The sequence below is a fragment of the Xyrauchen texanus genome, chromosome 16 (genome assembly GCF_025860055.1).
Source record: "Xyrauchen texanus isolate HMW12.3.18 chromosome 16, RBS_HiC_50CHRs, whole genome shotgun sequence".
Classification (NCBI taxonomy): domain Eukaryota; kingdom Metazoa; phylum Chordata; class Actinopteri; order Cypriniformes; family Catostomidae; genus Xyrauchen; species Xyrauchen texanus.
Window position 1 is genome coordinate 36,081,060 of NC_068291.1, and position 20,739 is coordinate 36,101,798.

Sequence of the window (20,739 nt, forward strand, 5' to 3'; positions counted from 1 at the left end):
CCTTGATATTTCTAGCTTAATGTTACCTTCAGGTAATAGACCAACAGTTCATTGAGAGCAGGGTCAGCGTTGAGGTTGACCAGGAAGCACTTATCTTCACCAACCCTGATGCCAGATGACTGCAGAGAGATGCCAAGACTCTCCAACTGTTTCTGCCTCCCCTGAACAATGAAGGAATTTATTGCATTATTTGTTTTTTTGACTGATGTTGTATTGTAAACAAATAAATATTCCAAGTGAAAAAAATGATAGCAGCTTTTACTTGTGCAATTTCCTCAGTCTTCCTCAATTTCTGTTCCCAGGTGACCGTCATCTCCTGGATCAATTTTTCAGACTCCTCTAACCTCTCCTTCAGCTCAGGCGCCTTCATAGACTACAGATGAACACAACGGTTTATTTATTGCACCTTTGACCATTTGCAAGGACACAATATCAATACAGCATTAGCCAGGAGTCTAATTTGTAATGTGTACCTCAGCCTGCGTCAGCTGATCTCGCAGTTTCTCCACTTCCTCCCGGAGTTCTCTGATAATTCTTGCATTGGGGTCTTCATTGACGACGGCATGGTTGACTATGCTCTTTGCTCGGTCTGCATAGCGCAACGTGGACAGCGTCTCATCGTAGTTATCTGCCGCCGGGCTCACAGTGGCAACCATGGCGGTCCGACTGTTTCCGCCTAAACTGTCCTACAGTTACACAGTTGGGAGATGTACATAAGCCATAAATGAGGTCATTTTCCAGAGAGCTGACAACTAAAAAGTCTGATAAATCCTCCATCTGAGGACATTCAGGGACATACTCAATTGAAAAAATTGTGCCCCTATTTATAAATGAAGCACAAACGGTTTGGGTTTGGGTTAGTCTATAGAAATAATCATTAGATTTATATAAAAACAATTAAATTCTATGGTATTTCCACAATTTAGATAGCCGAGTAAACATATACTGTATGTGTGAGTGGATAGAGGACTGGAAGAACTGTTTAAAAAAAAAAAAAAGAAACACTGTGGAAATTCCCCTTTCACATGTTTACTGGACAGAATGAGTGTCCGTACCTTGAGCAGCCATGTGAGCACTGAATCTCTGTAGGGCACAAACTTGTTCTTGTTCTTTCCAGCACCCTGGTCTGCCAACGCTGAGATCACCAAGCCCAGAGTGGTTAAAGATCTGTCAATGTGTGAGGGGAAGAAAGAGAGAACGGGAAAATTTAAATGGTGGAAAACAGACAGAAGAGGAAAGGGCAACACATCAAACAGAGAGGTATACAATGGCAGGCCAAAAGCCTTCACCAGATTTATAAAGCCTCTTAAAATCAAATTGTGCCCCTAGATTCTGTCTGATTTTCCACAACCTCTTCTAGCTTATAAATAGAAAGTAAAAAAAAACTTTTTACAGGAAAAGTTCACCCAAAAATTTAAATTCTGCTATCATTTATTCACGTTCAGGTTGTTCCAAAACAGCATTACATTCTTTCTTCTGTGGAACATAAAAGATGATGCTTGGCAGAATGCCTAGCCTCAGTCACCACTCACTTTCATTCCATATTTTTTCCATACAATGAAAGTAAATGGTGACTGAGGCTAACATTCTGCCTAGCAAGTCCTTTTGTCTTCCACAGAAAAGAGAAAGTCATATGGGTTGGGAAAGTCATGAGGGTCGGAGTTAAAAATGACAGAATTGACAGTTTTGGGTGAATATTCCTTTAAGATGCCTCTCTCACCACCCAAAAATAGGACTAGGACCAAAACATCAACACAAATGGAAGTACAGGGAGGAATTCATCATGCAAAAAGAGTTCAGAGATTGCATACTTGTTGATGTTACTGCCTTCCTTGAGCCGCTCGCCTGCAGCGCCAGTCTTAGCAGCTCGCTCACTTCCTGCCAGGTCCACCAAACTCAACTTACTAACCTTTTCCCCACTTGTCTGCAGAAAGAGAGTAAAAAGAAGAGAAATTAGAGACTACATTTGAAATTGAATACTAGCGTATTGCTTACTGAATAATGTACAGTATACAATGAATAATGCACAGTATACAATAAATAATTTTTTGTAAAAAAAAAAGTATGCAATATTTAAAAAAAAAAATGACAGAACAAACTATGCAACTAAAAACATTTAAAAAAGTATGGTAAACTGTGATGTCACATGACCCATAGCATGCATGTTTAAGTCCAAGAGTAGTTTCCAGGTTATTTAGCATTTTTTAACTTTTTTAACTCTTAGCAGTAGGGGTGGGTAAAAATATAGATTTTGTGATCTTGTATTGTGATCTTCATTTCAACGATCTCAATATGGATTCTTAAATCCCAAGACTGATCTTTTACTCCAAGCAGCAACCCTCTACAATGAGATTAAATCAATCTCATTTGCAACTAAATTTCGCACTATGCAACTAAAATGTATATATTTAAGCAACCGGCTAATGTTCAGATTTCACTCACCAGCAATTGTGTATTATAAAAGTGGATTATTCAGCAGCGAGATTTTCACTGCGTATAGGGTAATAGATGTTCAGTGCAATTTGTTTCCAAAGACGACATCCACACAACCCATTTGTCATTGAATAATGTCTCTTTTTATACCCTTACTGCTCTACAGTCAGTTGTTGATCAAAAACAACATGAGTCTCTCTTGTTAACACGCACTCATTTACAGACGCTCTTTACAGAAATGCTGGTTTACTTAAAGACATGGTATAGGTTTTTAAGCATGTGTTCAACAAATCAATGTAAATACTAATATAATATCATATTTATTGATTAAATACATGGATTTGTTCATTTTTAAAAAGCTAAAATGAGACCAAAATTATAAACATGTAATAAAATGTAATTAGTCAAATCTTTATTTTCCTAATGTACCTAGATAGATGGTCCCCTGTATAATTAAAATCATTAGCTGGGAGAAAATCTCTTTCATATGTAGGCAAAAGGGATATTATCCATATCGAATCGAGAGCTTGTGAATCAGAATCGAATCGGTGAAATGTATATCAATAACCAGCACTACTTAGCAGTCTGACAAAATAATGAGTTAAGAAAAAAAAAAAAAAACACAGCTGATATTATGTCCAGTTCATTGGAGACACAGGAAATGGAAGGTTACATCAAGCACATTGCATTGTGGGAAATGCAGAGGGAGGGTCTTACAGTATATATATTGGCAAAGTAAGTAAATTTAAGCACATTGTAAATATAAATAAATACACTGGCAAATGTAGAAGATCATCCGGGTGTTTCATGCCAAAATAATTAATATACTCTGCACAGTATACATGCAGAATTATTAATAGTATGAAGTATGCAATTCTGAACATAGCCAGAGAGGCAGCAAGGAAATGGATGCACCATCAAAAACATGGGCCACCCCAATTAGCCAGTGAACTAAAAGGAGCCATGAAAAAATTAGACGTAAAACCAGCATAATCTTCTCTCGCTTATGAACATTTCCATGGTTGTCAAGCCTGCCTGTGCTTGTCTTTAAAAACCCGGAAAATGGCTTTAAACTTTACATTTGTGTATGAATGACCATCCTTGACATATTCTAGTGGGCTGTCCTATATTACGAAGGAACAATGATAAGAGAGGCTATGGCAGGCCGTAGACAAGCATCCATTGTTCTCCTCTCTATTGCACAGCACCAGAACAGTATGTGGGGTGGGGCTCCTTTATAAGAACCAGCATCAGACCTTACTGTACACAATCCCCCTGTTTGAGCATCACATATTAGTTTTAATTGAGAGGAGAGGCAGAGAGATGCGAGCGAGGAGCGGAGAAGAGGATATGGAAAGACGTGTGTGGGGGGCAGGGGAGCTGGACTGAGATTACAGTGCATTAGAACAACAAAGAGAGCCCTTGTGCAGCAAAGGCTTCGGGCTCCACATGCACTATTGGTGAGAATACACAATCATATAGAGCCATAGTTAAATCTTAGCTTTTAAAAGGGGCATAATTAACACATAACAATAATACATTTTTTACCTAGAAACAAAAAATTCTGTCATTATTTACTCACCCTACTCTCTACATTCCAAGTTCTCTGAAGCTATACGCTCACTGTGCATTGAACAGAACGAAATTTAAGTAGATATTCACTCTCAAATCAAAAGATCAATAAAGTGCTTAAATCAAATGTGGTGGCTGCATTAATAACATCAAACCTACAATGACTTATGCACTATATTTCAAGTCTTCTGACACTATATGTGACCAAACGTCATGACATACTTTGATCACATATCGCTTCAAAAGACATGGTATATAGTGCACAAGTCGTACTGATTACTTTTACAGGGCTTTAATGTTTAGCTTTTATTTTACAATTTTTGAAGACCTGAACAAATAAAGTTAGAATATATACCTACAAAACCTTAAAATAAATCATGTATCACAGATTATTTTACTTTTACAAGGCCTTAGAACTTATAACACTATTTATCACACACAAACACACAAACACACACACACACACACACACACACACACACACACACACACACAAACACACAAACACACAAACACACAAACACACAAACACACAACCTTGAAATAATGTAAAAATGTTGCACTTATGGAAAGAAATTGGTACGTTTATTCACCAAATTTGCATTCAACTGATCACAATGTATAGACGGGACATTAATTACGTGAAAAATTATAATTTGAAGAAATTTTTTTTTTTTCAGAACTTCTTAAACTTCTAACGAACCAAATAGCTTTAAGCAGTGTTTGATATAATGGCAAGTGATTTTCTAGTACCAAATTAGCAAATTAGCATGATTACTCAAGGATAAGGTGTTGGAGTGATGGCTGCTGGAAATGGGGCCTGTCTAGATTTAATAAAAAATGACTTTTTCAAATAGTGATGTGCTGATTTTTTTACATCAGTAATGTTGTGATATATATATATATATATATATAAATAAACAGACCAAAATACCAATAATAACCAGATGAAAAATAGATGTCGTTACATGACTTTTAACGATAAACAAGCCTGAAACATTTGGGGACTCTTACTTTGAAATGTTTGTGCCCTCTCAGCTGCTTCCTTTTGCAGTGTAATACTAACATAAGACCATAGTGATTCATGTTTCTCTATAAGATCTTTTCAAATTACAATTAAGACTTTTGGTATACCATTTAAGTTATTTAAGACTTTTTAATGGCCTTAAATTTTGAAAACCGAATTTAAGACATTTTAAGGACCCGCGGACACCCTGCAGACCTGAGTCACTATTCACTTGCATTATGGAAAATAAACCCTATAAAGACTTTTTAAAAATGTTGTGTTCCATGGCAGAACAAAGTCCTATGGGCTAGAAGTGGCATTAGGATGGGTAAACAAAAAACAGAATTTTTGGGAGAACTGTTCCTTAAAGCTCCCTTTTAATGTTTAATTCTTGTACCAAAAACCCTTTTAATTAATTTTTACATTACCCTACATTTAGCATCTCCTCTCAAGAGTCTTTAGCAGTAAATGGGTGATTTTTGCTACTGTACCTTTAAGAATTGTACTATAGGTCAGTGACCACTGATTTGATTGGCTACCTTCTTCACATGTGAAATGAGCAAGGGAACACCACAGGAACATTTCTAAATACAGATTTGGTGTTGATATGTAAACATGGGCAGTTCTGACACCATAACCGTGACATGTTCCGAATAAGCTGTTTTGCAGTTTGGTTTGCATATATGAGCTGAGTAGACTAGAGGAAGCTTTGCGTTGTGAACTAGTATATTGAGAAAAAATATATATAATTTATTAAACGTATTTAATAAGGTCAGACTTACAAATGTATACCTTTACTACATACATACATACATACATGCATACATACATACATACATACATACATACATACATTGAATGAGGGACCTGAGGCATATCCAGGGACCTGAATATCATAGATTTAACAATGCCCTAGCAACCACACCGCAACACACTGACAACCACAGATAAAGCCCTAGAATTATGGAAGCCACTTTTGCAAAGGCAATACCTCCATTACCTTCAGAAAAAAATACAAACTCTACTTTCAAAAGAGTGGTTTTGCATAATTTATGGCAAAACACCCATCCACCACAATCCAACATAAAAAACAATGCAAGGAATATGGAAATCAGATGTAATCCAGTGCCCTTCCTACCTCTCCTACAGTCATATATCCCAAAAGAGCTGTTTGCATAAGAAACCATGACATGCAAAGGCAACACTGATCACTGCGCTGGAAACACACACCACTAATTATTGATGGCTGAGCTGGCAAACAGCACTTAGATGAGGCACATGAACTAAAACTTTATGATTGCTATGTTTTAAAGATTTCAATAGTCGGGTTCTGGAAATAAAAATCCCATTCATTTTTTATGATTAAAAGTTAGGTGATTAACTACACTACCCATAATCCCCAAGAGATCCACCAATCAGAGAAGTAGAAGCATTGCAGTCACTCCCTACACTTTCAAACTATATTTTTGCACATATCTGTATATTTTGCAATAATCTTAAAATGTATTGTTTTTATACTTATCAATGACTACATTTCAATAGTTTTACACTGTAACTCCATTTCTGATTTAAATAAGTAATTCACAATGCTTTATTTGACGATTAGTATGCAGCAGTACATAGTGTTGTATCTTTGCATATTTGTTACTTTCACATAATTTTCTGCATCAAATACAATTTCGTAATGTTATGATTAATCTGGTTGGTTTGGTTTATGGTTTAGAAATGGCTTCTTAAAATCCCTATGGAGAAACTGAATGGAAAATATACTTCCGGAACCAATTCAGCTGAAAAAGTGGGTGTTCACAGTTGTGCTCTATTTGACACTGTGTTAAGTTTAGATCTCTGTGGTAGTCTTGCATGATGCACCTGTTGAGTGACCAGCAAAGTCCTTGCAGTGGTGAATTATAGATAAGAAGCTGGACAAGAGCTGCGACAGGTGATTGGGATATTAGGCACAAAAGAAAGGCACAGTGACACCAGTACAGAGCGCAAGGAGATCAGCTGACGGCTAAACTTGAACACTCTATGATTTATTCATTCATTTTCCTGACATTTGCATGTGCACTCTCTGCATTCACGATGAAGCAGATAAGGGAAGGTTTCCGAGGCCAATAGGTTGCAATAAAGCAGTAGATCTCAACTAGTGGGTAGTGAGTGACCCAAAAAAAGGGTTAAAGGTCTGTTCATGGAAAAGCATAGAAAAAAACAAAGCTAAATGCAAATAATAAATAATTGAGATGCACGGAAAAAAAATTAAAAAAAGATTATTACAAATAGTTAATAACCTGTAATAGTCCAAATTGGATTAAACAAAATCACGGGTGGGCCAAAAAGACTAATAAGAACACTTGACTGAGCCAAAAACAGGGCAGAACAGGTTGACGGCAGCAGATAAAGGTATTCAAATACAATCCATCCATGAGATCATTAGGGCTGGACACTATGACTCATTCTAAGACTTCCCCCTCCAATTGTACTCCGCTTTCGTTCATGAAAACTCTGTAATGACTTCAGGAAGGACTGAGAATTATGGGCAAACAGCAGAAGCAGCACTTTTCCCAAATTAAACAACTGGTACACAGTTAAAGGAATTTGACAGAGAACAGGATTTGTCTTGCTCTTTTCAAATAAGAGTTTGATATGAGTACAAACTAAACAGAAAACATTTGTCATTAAAAATTATCAAGATATTAATGTAAGAACCATAAGCACATTAAAATGTAATCACCCACATTCACATATCAATGGCTATTCAGTATTCAGTACCTTGGCCAACCCTGATGAACGTCAGGGTGAACTGCGTTGGTACCAAAAGTTTCAAATGTGTCCCATTTAAGTGATTTTCCACTTTTCTATCTTGCATCAAAATATTAATCAATGAAAATGAGTTGAGTTTCAGAATGGCACGTGTGTCCTTACCCCTGACTGCAGGTCCTTCAGTGTGTGCGTGAGGATGATTTTGAAAACCGCATGGGAGCGACTGCTTTCTTCATTCATATTGGTGGCGGCAACGGTGCGGGATTTATTCCCCTCAGACATCAAGGACTCAATGTCCTTTAGGTTGGAAAAAGGACATGATTAGAAAATCCATCATGCTTTAAAGATCAGGACAACTACACACTCTTTCGGGGGGGTATCTCAATAAGTAAAATCTTTTTAGATATTTTGTTCTAAATGATTCCATACCTTGTAACTTTCTACTGCAAGCCTGGACAGTCCATCTACATAAGGTCCCAAAACATTATGCTCCCTCACTCTCAAGGCCTGCCGACTCCTGCAGAAACAAGGCAAAAAGGAGTTGTGTAAGATCAAAATCGTCGTTAGAGTACTGCTCAGAGATTAAACATAACACACAATAGGCTTCACCCTTTGGGGTCCAGCAGGTCCCGGACTTTCTCATTGTAGATTTCCATATAAGAGACTTCCACAGTGAAGCTCTCCTCCTCCCGTTGATGTTGTATGGTCCGATCAAATAGGGAGCTACAGAGGCGGGGAATCAGACCGGGCTGGTCCACCGAACCCATCATGGTGTACGACTTCCCAGAGCCTGGGAGAAATAACATCAAAACAAAGGAAATTATCTCATAATACAAAAAAATGACATCGACAAGTCACATTTAAAGTCAATATGAAATCAAAATGAACTAGGTTTGGGATAAATGCCATATTCACCTATTGATAATTGGAAACATTTTCCTGAGGAATATTGAAAATATATTTTCAGATATTAATAGGGTTGCTTGTTGGACAATAGTCTTCTTGTCTTTCAAAAATATTTCTCAACACAAATTTGGTAAAGTGTGAGCGACCGAGTTAATTAAATTGGGTCACACACGGACGTGTCTGGCAGACGACACGGCACGTTCTAAAATTTGAAACTATTATTTTCTATGAAGGTATGTACACAAACACCATGGCCTCACCATCTCCGGAGGGTGTTAAAAATACCAGTTTCAGTAAATGTTATGCCGGCCCCCTTGTGGTCTCCCAAAGCTATTACGTCAGACTACATTCAACAGAATGCAACTGGCATTGAATTGAAGGCACACAAATTAGACTTCTAATTTTAATGTCAGCTGATATTGATGCCTCAAATATGGATCAATAAAATAATGTGCAGGACATCACTCCTTTTTTTACCCTTCCCTTCCATTTACCCTTTTTACTTTCTTAATAAACATTCTTGGTCTTGTTATAAACAATTCATCAGTGCACATTATTCCAAAGAAAAACTAATATTTGTCTCTATCCAAATATAAAAACTCTCTGACCACCTCTGAAATTACTTTTATAGCTGACATCATCAAGCACTCTTATTTATTAACCCCTCCCATTCAACCACCAATCATATAAAGACCACATTTCAAAATCCAGTAAATTCCAAATGAATAAAATCAAGACCCATCTTGCATTTCTTTATTCAATCGGACATACATTGTTAATGATTGACTGATATTTGTAAAAACTACTATTTTAACAATCGTTACGATTAATTTTATGTTTAAATATCTGATACAGAAGCGATATTTAATAATTTTTTTATTTTTGCACAATGGTAACTAAATAACCAATAGATCATAATAGAATCGGCCTATGAATATTTGAATAATACCAATACAAGAAATAATATATTAGACAAGTATAATAAACTAATTAAAATAAAGAATAAAATTAAAACCGATTATCGGTTAATCTCTTTCCATTATCTCTATAAAATGGCTGTGAATGTAATTTTTAAGTTAACTTTTAAAAAACAATTGGACACCCTGAACATAACCAAAGGTCACTGTATACTAAGCATTACTTACCAGTCTGCCCATATGCAAAAATACAGGCGTTGTAACCCTGAAAAGCGTTGTGCAAAAGACTCTCCCCAAGGCACTGAAACACTACATCCTGACCTGCAGAAACACGATCGAAGGACAATTAATCTAGAAGTCTTGAAGTACTGCAACAGAAAACACAGTCGAGTCTGTCAAACAAAGCTTTGCTTACATGCTACAAGAATCCATTATAAGAATAAAATGGGTTTGCTTTTAGCAAACAAAATCATTTCAAGACAGAATTTTTGAAATCAATCACTTGTCCGAAAGACAATGTCACAACTTGTCGTTGTAAACATTAAAACCAGGGCTCGAGTTGAGGGGGGATGTGAGGGGATGGCATCCTCCTTGTTGCAAGAAATACGAAAAAGCATCCCCCTTGTAAAACCACCATCCCCCCCTTACCATCCTCTTTAGATTAATTGTATCATGTATAAATAAGAACTAATCATGCAAATAAAATATAAACATTTCTACGTTTGATAAATAACAGACTTTAAATAACAGCGATTTGCCAGTCAGAATTTGATTTTGACATGTGTAAGGTTGCCAGATTTCAAGAGGTGAAACACCCAATCAGATCTTGACACTTGTACAGTATGGAAATATTCTGCCAGGGTGACGCTTTAGTCACACAATCTGGCAACCTTGAGCGCGCAAGTTCTCTCTCCACTGCGAAAAGATGCCAGTTTTTCTGAAAACACTAGCAAACAGGTATATCAGAGTTTGATTTTGTGTGTAGAACAACTTTTCTACACCACTGTTTAAGCATCCTTCATAGAAACAGCCTAAACATCCTTTACTCATTCAGTTATAAGAGTAGAAAAAAAACATGTGTCTGTGACAGTGGGTGAGAGATAAAGGAAAAGACATTTTTCATGATTATATCGATTGTAAGAATTACGACGATTATAATTCTTTTCACAAGATTCATCATAAAATACAATTACAGAGGGTAACAGTTGCATATTATGGCCATGTGTCCTAAGAGTGAATGAAGTAGTGATTTTTGTCCAAATCTATTAAATGAAAAATAGGCCTACATTAAAAAAATGCAATTCACACATCTTCTATGATGAGTATATTTTCAATTTCTAAGTTTAAAGTCAAACAGATATTTTTTCTAGGGCTTAAAAGTGAAAATGTCATGTAGTGTCCAGAGACATAGTCTCACTAAAAGCTGAAATTCATGACAATTTTTTTTGGCATGACTAGTGCAGAATAAACTTTTATAATTATTAATTTAAAAAAACATTTTTTTTTTAAATATGATTCATAATTATTATTATTTTTTTTACAAATCGACCACTGATTACACAGCGCTCTTGACCTGAAAAATGTCTCTTTCTACAGTAGGTCTTGATTTGACAACAAAACCGTATCTTCACTAGCACCCCAAGCACAAGAACCACCATGACATTAATATACAGGTGGATACTTGGTACTGAACCAAGAAATAAACAAAAAGGTTGGTTATCAAAGTGCTTCCAGGAACTAACCAGCAAACTTCTTGGTTTCTGACTCATCCATGGTCCAAAAACAGTGATCGTAGGCAAATACCTTGACAAAACAGAAAGCAAAAGGTAAATACATTTCTGCTTTGCATTTAATATATTCCATTCAATAAAATAAAATTATTTTCATGATGAGAAAGTGGCAGAAATGAGTGCTGTACCTTTGGCTGACCCCTGCTACAAAAAGGAGGAAAAACAGAATTTGTTTAAAGCAGCAAATCACTGTTATGCATACAATTCATTAGAAACCAATGTACAAGATGAGAGGACATTCAAATACACAAATGCCATAATAATCACCATGGTTTTATAGTAATAGTACCATAGTAATACCATATTTTTAGACATCTACCATGGTAAAACCATTTTATTATATATATATATATTTTTTTTATGAACCACATTTTCTCAATTGGCTTTTACCTAAAGCAACAGTGTTTTCATGGTATCCATTTTATTAGTAAGTGTGACCTTGTTGCTAGCATCCTACTATACCGGTTTAGCCATAGGAACACTACACTGGTATTACTTGGCCATTGTTGTTTTTCTGGTCATATACCTTAATAATAATCACATATTTTAAGATATGGTACAGTGGTGAAATCGGATGGTAATACTGTGAAATTGTTAGGGTATGTTATGTACTTTTGAGTGCCATGTAAATACCATGGTATAAAAATATGCTAATAGTACCATGGTATTACCATCAGATCCCATCACTGTACCATGGTACTGCCACAGTATCTTTTGGTCTAAGGGAAGAAGCCTGTCAATTTCTCTTACATTAATTATTCCAGGCACTTTAGAGTTCATAAATGCTAATTGTACAAATTATGTGGACCCACTGACTCAAGGCAGACCAAAATAGCATGTCATCACCATGAACGCACTCAAATGGGAACTAGGAACTGCCAGCTCTGCACACAATCACATATCCTGAGTTCATGTCATCAGTTGTACTTTGCTCAGTGGACCTGAACACAAACACACCATCTCTCAGTGAGAAAGCCCTGCCGTTTACATGGTAAATATGCATTACGATGCCTAACTCAAAGTTGTGTTATCTGTAGAGGGCACCTCCATGGCTTTGCACGCCACTCTGTAAACACAATGACCTATATAAGCACTACTGACAGACTGTGGGAGCTTATTGAAGGATCCTAATCACTCAAAAAGGGATGACTTTCTAGACCCAATTAATTTGATTCGATTCCAAGTTTTTCTCTGAGTATTGAAAACAAACCCCGCTGCCTACATTGGTGGCTCAAGGAAAATGTCAATTTTTGTACTGAAAAGATGGCAGAAAATAACTATATCGAAGTAAAAATCAATTAGTCCACCCAGTATTTGTTTTTAATTCAGCATTGGCAACTCTTTCTCTATTACCAGTCAAGAAAATGTACATCGGTTAGAGCTTATGTAAGTCACTGAAGCGTATGTAGCATTGGCAGTGCACAGCGAGCAAACTAACAAGCAACAGAGGGAAAGCTGGGGCAAAATATGCCCAGATTCAGTTCTAATGACCCCGGGCTCAGCTTGTCTTTAAAATCAGGCCATGCCACACTTGTGGTATAATAAGTTGCATGATGACGTCCCCCGTTACACCACACAGAGAACTGGGGTAGATGTTGCCCCCGAAGGATGTGTCAAGCTGAGATTTATCTTGGTTTCCTGGAGGAGGTCTGGCACATGGTGTGGACACACACACACACATGGCCAATACACAGAAAGCTGCTTTGGAGGCAGCTATACAGCCACCGTTTTTGAGTGACAGTACTTAAATTTTGATATGCAAGCATAGATCAAGATAAAAATAAAAGTGGCAACTATTCTTAGAAAACAATCTTGCCTCTGTAAAATCTGTATTAATCGTTCCGGCAACTGCATCCAAAATCTGTCCACTCTATAATTTTTCCATCTCTACATGGCATAAAGTGTTTGTTACACCTTCCAGGGTATAACAAATCAGATTACAAGCATCGCGGGAACATAACGCATGGTTTCCTAGACACCTATGGGCAGATTTCTGATTCTTAAGGAGGCTTTCTCCAACAAAACTCAACACTTAAGGAGTCTAGCTTCGATAGTGCGTGTGAAAAGTGAGTGTAGTTATGTGTGTTCACTGGGTGGTGTTCTACACCCAGACAACTGCTCATGCTTGTAGCTCAAACTGGTGGAACCACCTTTCCCAAACAACTGTTCCAAGCCCTAGTGACTTTGACCTTGTACTATCTGGAATATCCTACAGCTAAACCTCTGGTCATCTCTTATCATATCTGACTCTCCTACATGACACACAATCTATGACAGATTCATTCTGAAATAAAGACATGGAGTAGCAACATTTTTGAAGGCTTGGCCATCGGAGGCATTCAAAACATTTTAAAAAGCCTGCAAAGCTTTTGCAAAGATTTCATACATTAGGTGCATATTTCGGGACTAAAAGTACTGATGCTACTAAGTTAATTACATTTAACTTATCTACATTTAATGGAACAAATATAACTTTTTTGTTAGTTGTGTAGCTGGCTCATTCTGTGTGAACTCAACCAGAGGTCCCTGGCTGAAAATATTGCTTTAAAGGTTTTATATAAATTATGATGAAAGGCAAATATGAAATGCCATAGATTAGTAGATTAATCCATTATTTTGTAGAATGGCATTCAAAAAAATAAAAATAGAGTATACCTTTGACTATAGTTTAAAAATAAATAAATAAATAAATAAATAAATAAAGTCATGCATCAGTATTTTTACACAGATAGTACATCCAAAAATGGGAAAACACACTGTGTTGTTTTTTCCAAAGTTGGATTGCCTACGACTTCCAAAGTATTAAAAATCCTTTTAGATTCTGGTTCAGAACTTTCCAGTTTTCAAATTTCCAACTATTGTTTGTTGGACAAGATAAACTAGCTCCATACAATGTTACCAACATTTGGTTTTCGCCTATTGAAAATGTGTAAAATTCAAGGATTTAGCTATATAGGGCCTTCAAAATAAAGAGATACCAAGTTTATTCTGAACCAGAATATTAAGATATCTTTAATACTTCAAGATTTATAGGCACTCCAACTTTGGAAAAACACCACACCCCCAAATTGTGGACCTCATTATTATATAATGCAACAAGTTGTGCAGTCAACTGATTTTTGTAATAGACATACTGTCTGTGTAACATGACACCGACACCTTTGTTAGGTTATTTATTGATGTGTAGTTTTGCTCCAAATCATAGATGAAATTTGTCATTGTGACCCCTTTCTACAAAATAATGGATTGCACTGTAAACATTGATCTGTGGCATTAAATATTTTGGATTTCATTATCATTTATGCTTATCTTTCTTCACAAAATCAAACATGTCAGCCAGGGATGTTTGTGAAATTTGGTAGATTTGACTTGGAATAACAAAGTTAATTACTTTTTCAAAAGTGAAGCTTGACTTGTTTAACTACATTAAATTGTTGGTTCAAAGTAGCTTCTTATAAGGTATTACACAATGTGTAAGCAGAGATGTTGTTTCAACTGTCCAAAGATGGAGGTCATGACAATAGAGTTACAACCTCAGGAAAGCTGGCAGCTGCTCCCTCTCCCACTCAAGATTTCCAAATATTACTCGATTAATCCCACAATGCATCACTGTGTTATTCTAGCAAGACAGTCTTGTACATCTGCGCAGGGAGAGATCATCCGAGCCAACTGTAAAAATGAAAAGTGTGTATCTCTACACCATCTGAGGCTGTGTTCCCAAAAGATTCTTATCATAAAACACGTTAATCCAAAGACACAGGCATGTGGTTATTACCCCCAAAATGCCTTAGTGACATGTGAGACCAATGGCTAAGAGATACCAGAGTGAGAACTGGGATCAGTATAGTGTTTTGGGTCTTGGCTTTGGGGGGCTTTTCAGTCCGTTAATCACACAAGCTCTCTCATGATGTCATTGTGTAGCCTCGCGAGTAATTCTGTATGTTACTTAATGACAGTGTTATTGTGGGTGTGAGTCAGAGGGCTTCCTGATATGAGGCTGACCTGGCAGAGCATAGTCCTCAGCTGCGGTGGCAGACACATACTCTCACTTTCTGTATCACTCTCAAAAGACAAAAACATTCATTTTGAGAGTGACCGTTTGGCAGTGGGTAACACAGACATAGCACACATTCCCTTCCCCCAAACCAGCTATATTAAGCAGCTCTTGTAGCACATTTAGCAAACCATTTACAACCAAACAAATGAACAAATCATTATGTAGCTATGTGACAATGTGCCATGATTATGTCACACTTCCAAATGAGCATTAAAATAAACTATATTTTAAAATTTTCTGAAGAAAATATGAGTGGTGCTTGCTCCTGCTAAACTCGTGGCCATGACGCTACGGTATTTTGCAGCTGGTTGCAACTCTGGTCCCTCTGTCTCCTAAATAAGCCACATCATCTGAGGCATCATTTGTTTCCTTCGCACAAACGGTATGGGAAAAGTTACATGCTTAAGTTTAATACACATTGCAAGGGGTTTATTTAAATCCCTAACCCAAAGTATGAGCAATAATAATAACAGTGATGCTTGCCTCACCAAAAACACTAATTATCTAGTAAAAAATAATTTTATGTTGTGGCAAAGTTGTGGCTGAACATCTCCACAAAGCTCATTCATATGTAAATATACAAGTTTGCAAATGGTTTTGTTTGCCACAAATTTACCACATAATAACTGCAAGTTTGTCACAAACAGGTTTCAAAGGGTATACATTTGTTTTATTTTTTTTTTTATTAGGAAACTTTAAAAAGATCTAGGCTTGAAGAGGAGAAGGCTCCTACAAAAGCATGTGTCAACAGTAAATTATTCTTTTTCTTACCAGGATCTTCCCTTCCCCCACTCACTCCACTGGCATTGCCAACAATGAGGAAATCACCAGTTTGGTTCAGTGCTATAATAGTACACAAATGAAACCGAGACTAAAGTGCCACTGGTGGAATATAAAAACCACAGTGTCACCATTGAGGGAAAAACCTTCCATACACAAGCTAAAAAGTGGTGGTTTATTTGAGACCGGGTTTGAGCTTGCAAATTTCAATCAAGCAAAACAAGCTACTGGCGTCAATCTGTCTTCTAACGACATCAAACGCACGTTTAATTCCATCACATTCAATCAAGCATTCATGCAAAGTCAGGAAGCATTCCAGAACAGTTAGGGAAAACATGCTTGCAATTCCATTTTGTGGTTGCTAATGGATTTGCTTGCTGCCTCATCTGCACAGACTATCCTAATATTCTTGATAAGCCTGGATGCTTTGAGAAAGTATTTCCTACAGAAAATCGTTTAAATCTCTTCTTCTAAAGAGTGTATCGACCACTTTGGGCCAAAAGTGTCGACTCAAGGCCATGAACGTAAATCCTTTGTCTGCATTCTTTGAGAAACTCAAGTCTGAGAATAAGGAGGGAGGAATGAACCTCGAGTCAATGTCAGTTTGCCGGTAAATACTGTTTTTTGACAAAGTCATGGCTCTATGTTTGAACTTACTGCTCTTAAACAGGCGGAGGGCAACCTCCTGCTCTCCAAGGCACATTTTTCACATGACGCGAAGCTGATTTTTCTCAGCTGAAGCTCCCCATGATTGACAGAATGCCCAGGTTATTTAAGGGGTCATGACATCCTTTTTTTATTTTTATAATGTTATTATCTTTCCCTGAGGTCCACTTAGAATGTTAGTAAAGTATTTTTGCACCAAACAGTCATAATTTAGTCATATTAATTTTCCACCCTGTCTCTGAACCTCTGTCTGAAACGCTCAGTTTTAAGCTGCCTGGCCCTTTAAGACTTCAATGTAAACACCCACTTTTGTGATTGGCTAACATCGTGCAGCTCTTCCAATACAGCCATATTTGAAACTCAATCTGAAAAACGCCACACAACATTAAAACTACATTTCAGGGTTAACACATAATGTACACCCAACACATTTCATCTGAATGTATCAAACTGTTCACTCAAGCAGCACCATAAACTATCAAACAGTCATGACATATGAAAAAATCATGAATGAAATTGGTTACTTACAATTTTTCATCCAATAGTCACATTTTAACTGCCCCATCTTTCAATAACAGTTCCTTTGCATTGCCGGAATCATGTTGTGACAGTTTCACAAGCAATTCACACTGATATCTTCTGAATACACAAAAGTAATTCAATCCACAGTGACGATTGGTGCTTCAAAATGGCTTCAACAGGCCAAAGCAGAGACACTGGTCTTCTCACATTTTCCCAGTTTGTTTACACACAGAAGGGCATGTGTTTTATCCCAGTCAGTGGCAGCAGCAGACTGAGACACGTTTTTATCTAGTCTAGAGTGCACATTTACAAAAGACCAACAACTAAAAATAGCATAGATGGGTGCAAAAAAAGGTCCAGGACATCTTCCAAAAAACACAACAGCAAGACCCAATGGGGGTCTCCATTTTAGAGTTATAACTTGACATTGCATCTTTTAAAAGCCGTTCATCTAGTGCAAGTTTATGTAGAAAAACATTTAAATCCAGACAGGCACATGAAGGTGTCCCTGTGTAAGTCCACTTTGGATGAATCTCCCATGACAGGCCCATCTCCTCTTCACCTGTGTGACTGACTGACTGAGCACCAATGGATGGGCCAAGGGTGCAATGACGAAAAATAGGCATTGTGTATGCAGGTGTATTTGGTCCTTGTGACGTCACAAGTTCCACGAATTCCAAATGAGCCGTTTTTGCTGCTTGGTTTAAAAAAATGCTCTTTTACTATTAAGGAGGATGTTTTCAGTTCTGAAACTTACAGTATGTTTTGTAGTACAATGACCTCTTATTAGTGTCCGATATTATCGGCCGATTTTATGCTTTCACAGTGCTAGTGATTTTTATTTAGCTATAATTTTTATTTATTCTTTATTTGAATGGTCAGCCATTTACTGACACCAAACATACAATAATGATTTTTATTTAGCTATTTATTGTATTTTTATTTATTCTTTATTTTCTCAGTGTAAAAATATTTAAGAAAGCAGTTTTCTGACTACATTTGCATAGTCATATCGGTCCAAAATTGGTGCACATTCCAGGTCTGATGTCATTCTAGCCAAAAACATTTACTATATTGGCCACCATATCGGGTAATCAGTGAATTTTCCCCATCTAAAATTGGTTTCGGTCTCAAAAACCCCAAATCGGTCAGGCTCAACCACTTATATGTCAATAGATCAAGGAAAATGTTATTCCTCACACCATGACCCCTTTAAAACAAAAAGTTATGTAAAATATTATTGTAACATTTTTAAAAGTCCCCCCAGTTATAATTGTTGCCACACACCTGTACTGTAATATTCAAGGGTCTTTTGACAAATAAGTATATAACATTTATAGACCCATTCCAGATAATGTGCTATTTCAGCTACACCTGAGAGTCTGAATTGTTTTATAGTATTTCATGTTATAAAGAATTGGTAATGGTAATATGTACAGGCTATTGAGAATAAGGCTTGTCTTCTTAGATACACTCATTCTGACTACAGTATGTCTCAATGTTTGGAACTTGTTTGGTGTTTTCAAGTGGGATGGTCATAGTCTGGATGTGTTGGCAACTCCTTAAATAACAAAAAAAAACATAATCTGTGAAAATTGAGCAAGCAAAAAAAATAAAAATAAAAACAAAAATCAACCATTTGAGTTTCATAAAAGGGCACATCTCTAAAATAATTTCAATGACATTATGGTGATGTGTGCATTTTTTCAATGCTGTTCTATAGCAGTTTAATGCAGAGACAATTATACATGCTCAACGAATGGCATGAGTTTGGGGCGGAATTAAGTTTGACCAACCAATGGCAGAAAACGGTCTTTATTTTAACTATGGAACTAGTGGCAAAGAAATTACACACTTCATTTTGCAAGGACATTTAAGGCGCGGTAACATTTACCTTTGCACTGCAAAATTCTGCAGGCAAAGAGGGCATGAGTGGATGTTGAGCACGTGTGATACCAGCAAAAAACGAATTGCCATGTAGGGCTGGGTGATAGGTCTTAAATTATATCTCAAAATTTGTCTGCATACTGATGATATTTGATAGATGTCTCTAATCATCTATTTGCTCTAAAATGCCTCAAGTGGTTTTTTGTTTTGTTTGTTTTATCAGAGGAACCATAATTTCATCCAAATTAGCCAAGTAGACTAAATATTTTAAAGACATTAAATAGAAATGTAATAATTTGTTTTTTTCATTACATAAACATGGGGAGAATGAAATTCAATCATTTTCATTGATATGCACTTTATATTATATTTTATACACATTGATACATAGTAGCTTAATAAAAAGCATTACCTACCTTCAAATGTTTTTACTGTGCAAAGCTACTTCACTGACTTATTTTTGAAACCCCCGTTAAACATGGCATAATACTAAATTATTACTGTGGAACACGTCAGGTTGATTACAACAATGCTGAATTATTATTATTATTCTGATTATTAGATTTGCGTTTTACGAAAGTAACATATTTATGTCCCATTTACTTCATCTTCACCTGAGGGCCTTTATTTTGACTCTTAAAAGTGCTGCAGTATTTACTTCAACTTCACAAGGAGCTTTTATTTCCACACAAAGGCAATAGACCTTTTTCACACACTGCAATTGTTTACTTCCACATTCCAAAACCCAGAGTAAACTTTGACAGCTCTTAATGGGAGAGAATGGGAGATCACAGCAAATACTGTATTATTTTCACTTACCCATTTGCTCCAAGACCAAAAGAAAAAATCCACTTACATTTGAATGGCTTTCCAGATGAAAAAAAAAAACTTTAAGTCAGATGGGAGAAGATGACAAATTTACTGACACTCAGCAGCTGTAATAGAAACCCCCTCGCAGCTGTGGCAATTCATTTTGTTAAACAGATTCCAGGGTAATACAACGCAAAGAATAATGTTATAAACTTACATTCAATATTTAAAAAAATTATCATAAAACATTTGCTAAATAAGGCAGAAACACGTCACAGTCTGTGAAAAAGGTCTATGTATTTGACAGTTTACAATGTTTTGCATTTCATGAAACGCTGTAATCTGCTCCTCTGTTATTCTGTGCCGCGTTTGTAGATTTGTATAATAACTTGTAACTTTTACTAATATTTGGAATTACGCAGATCCTTGAACCTGCATTACTTTTATTTCACAATGCATGTGAACTGATCTGAGAGCGCCGCCATGCACGTGCACAGATTTGTTCTCAATCACACAGATCGTGTTTATCTGTCCTTAAATCACAGCCTTTTGTGGATTAATAATCAGATATGACCAACTTGCCATTTTTATGTTATTTTAATTGTGCAGCCCTGAAGGATCGTGAAATGAGTC

General features: G+C 36.5%; 1 protein-coding gene across 1 annotated transcript in view; it reads right to left on the reverse strand.

Moving 5' to 3' along the window:
• Positions 1-20,739, reverse strand: part of LOC127657351 (kinesin-like protein KIF13B) — a 50,426-nt gene that overhangs the window by 20,117 nt on the left and 9,570 nt on the right. The window contains exons 3-13 of the mRNA XM_052146095.1: positions 11,513-11,528; positions 11,337-11,397; positions 9,823-9,915; positions 8,381-8,561; positions 8,201-8,288; positions 7,934-8,068; positions 1,812-1,924; positions 1,056-1,167; positions 474-686; positions 263-373; positions 27-161 (exon numbers count right to left, since the gene is read on the reverse strand). Of these exons, the coding sequence (XP_052002055.1) occupies positions 27-161; positions 263-373; positions 474-686; positions 1,056-1,167; positions 1,812-1,924; positions 7,934-8,068; positions 8,201-8,288; positions 8,381-8,561; positions 9,823-9,915; positions 11,337-11,397; positions 11,513-11,528 (1,258 nt within the window). The remainder of the gene's footprint in view (positions 1-26; positions 162-262; positions 374-473; positions 687-1,055; positions 1,168-1,811; positions 1,925-7,933; positions 8,069-8,200; positions 8,289-8,380; positions 8,562-9,822; positions 9,916-11,336; positions 11,398-11,512; positions 11,529-20,739) is intronic.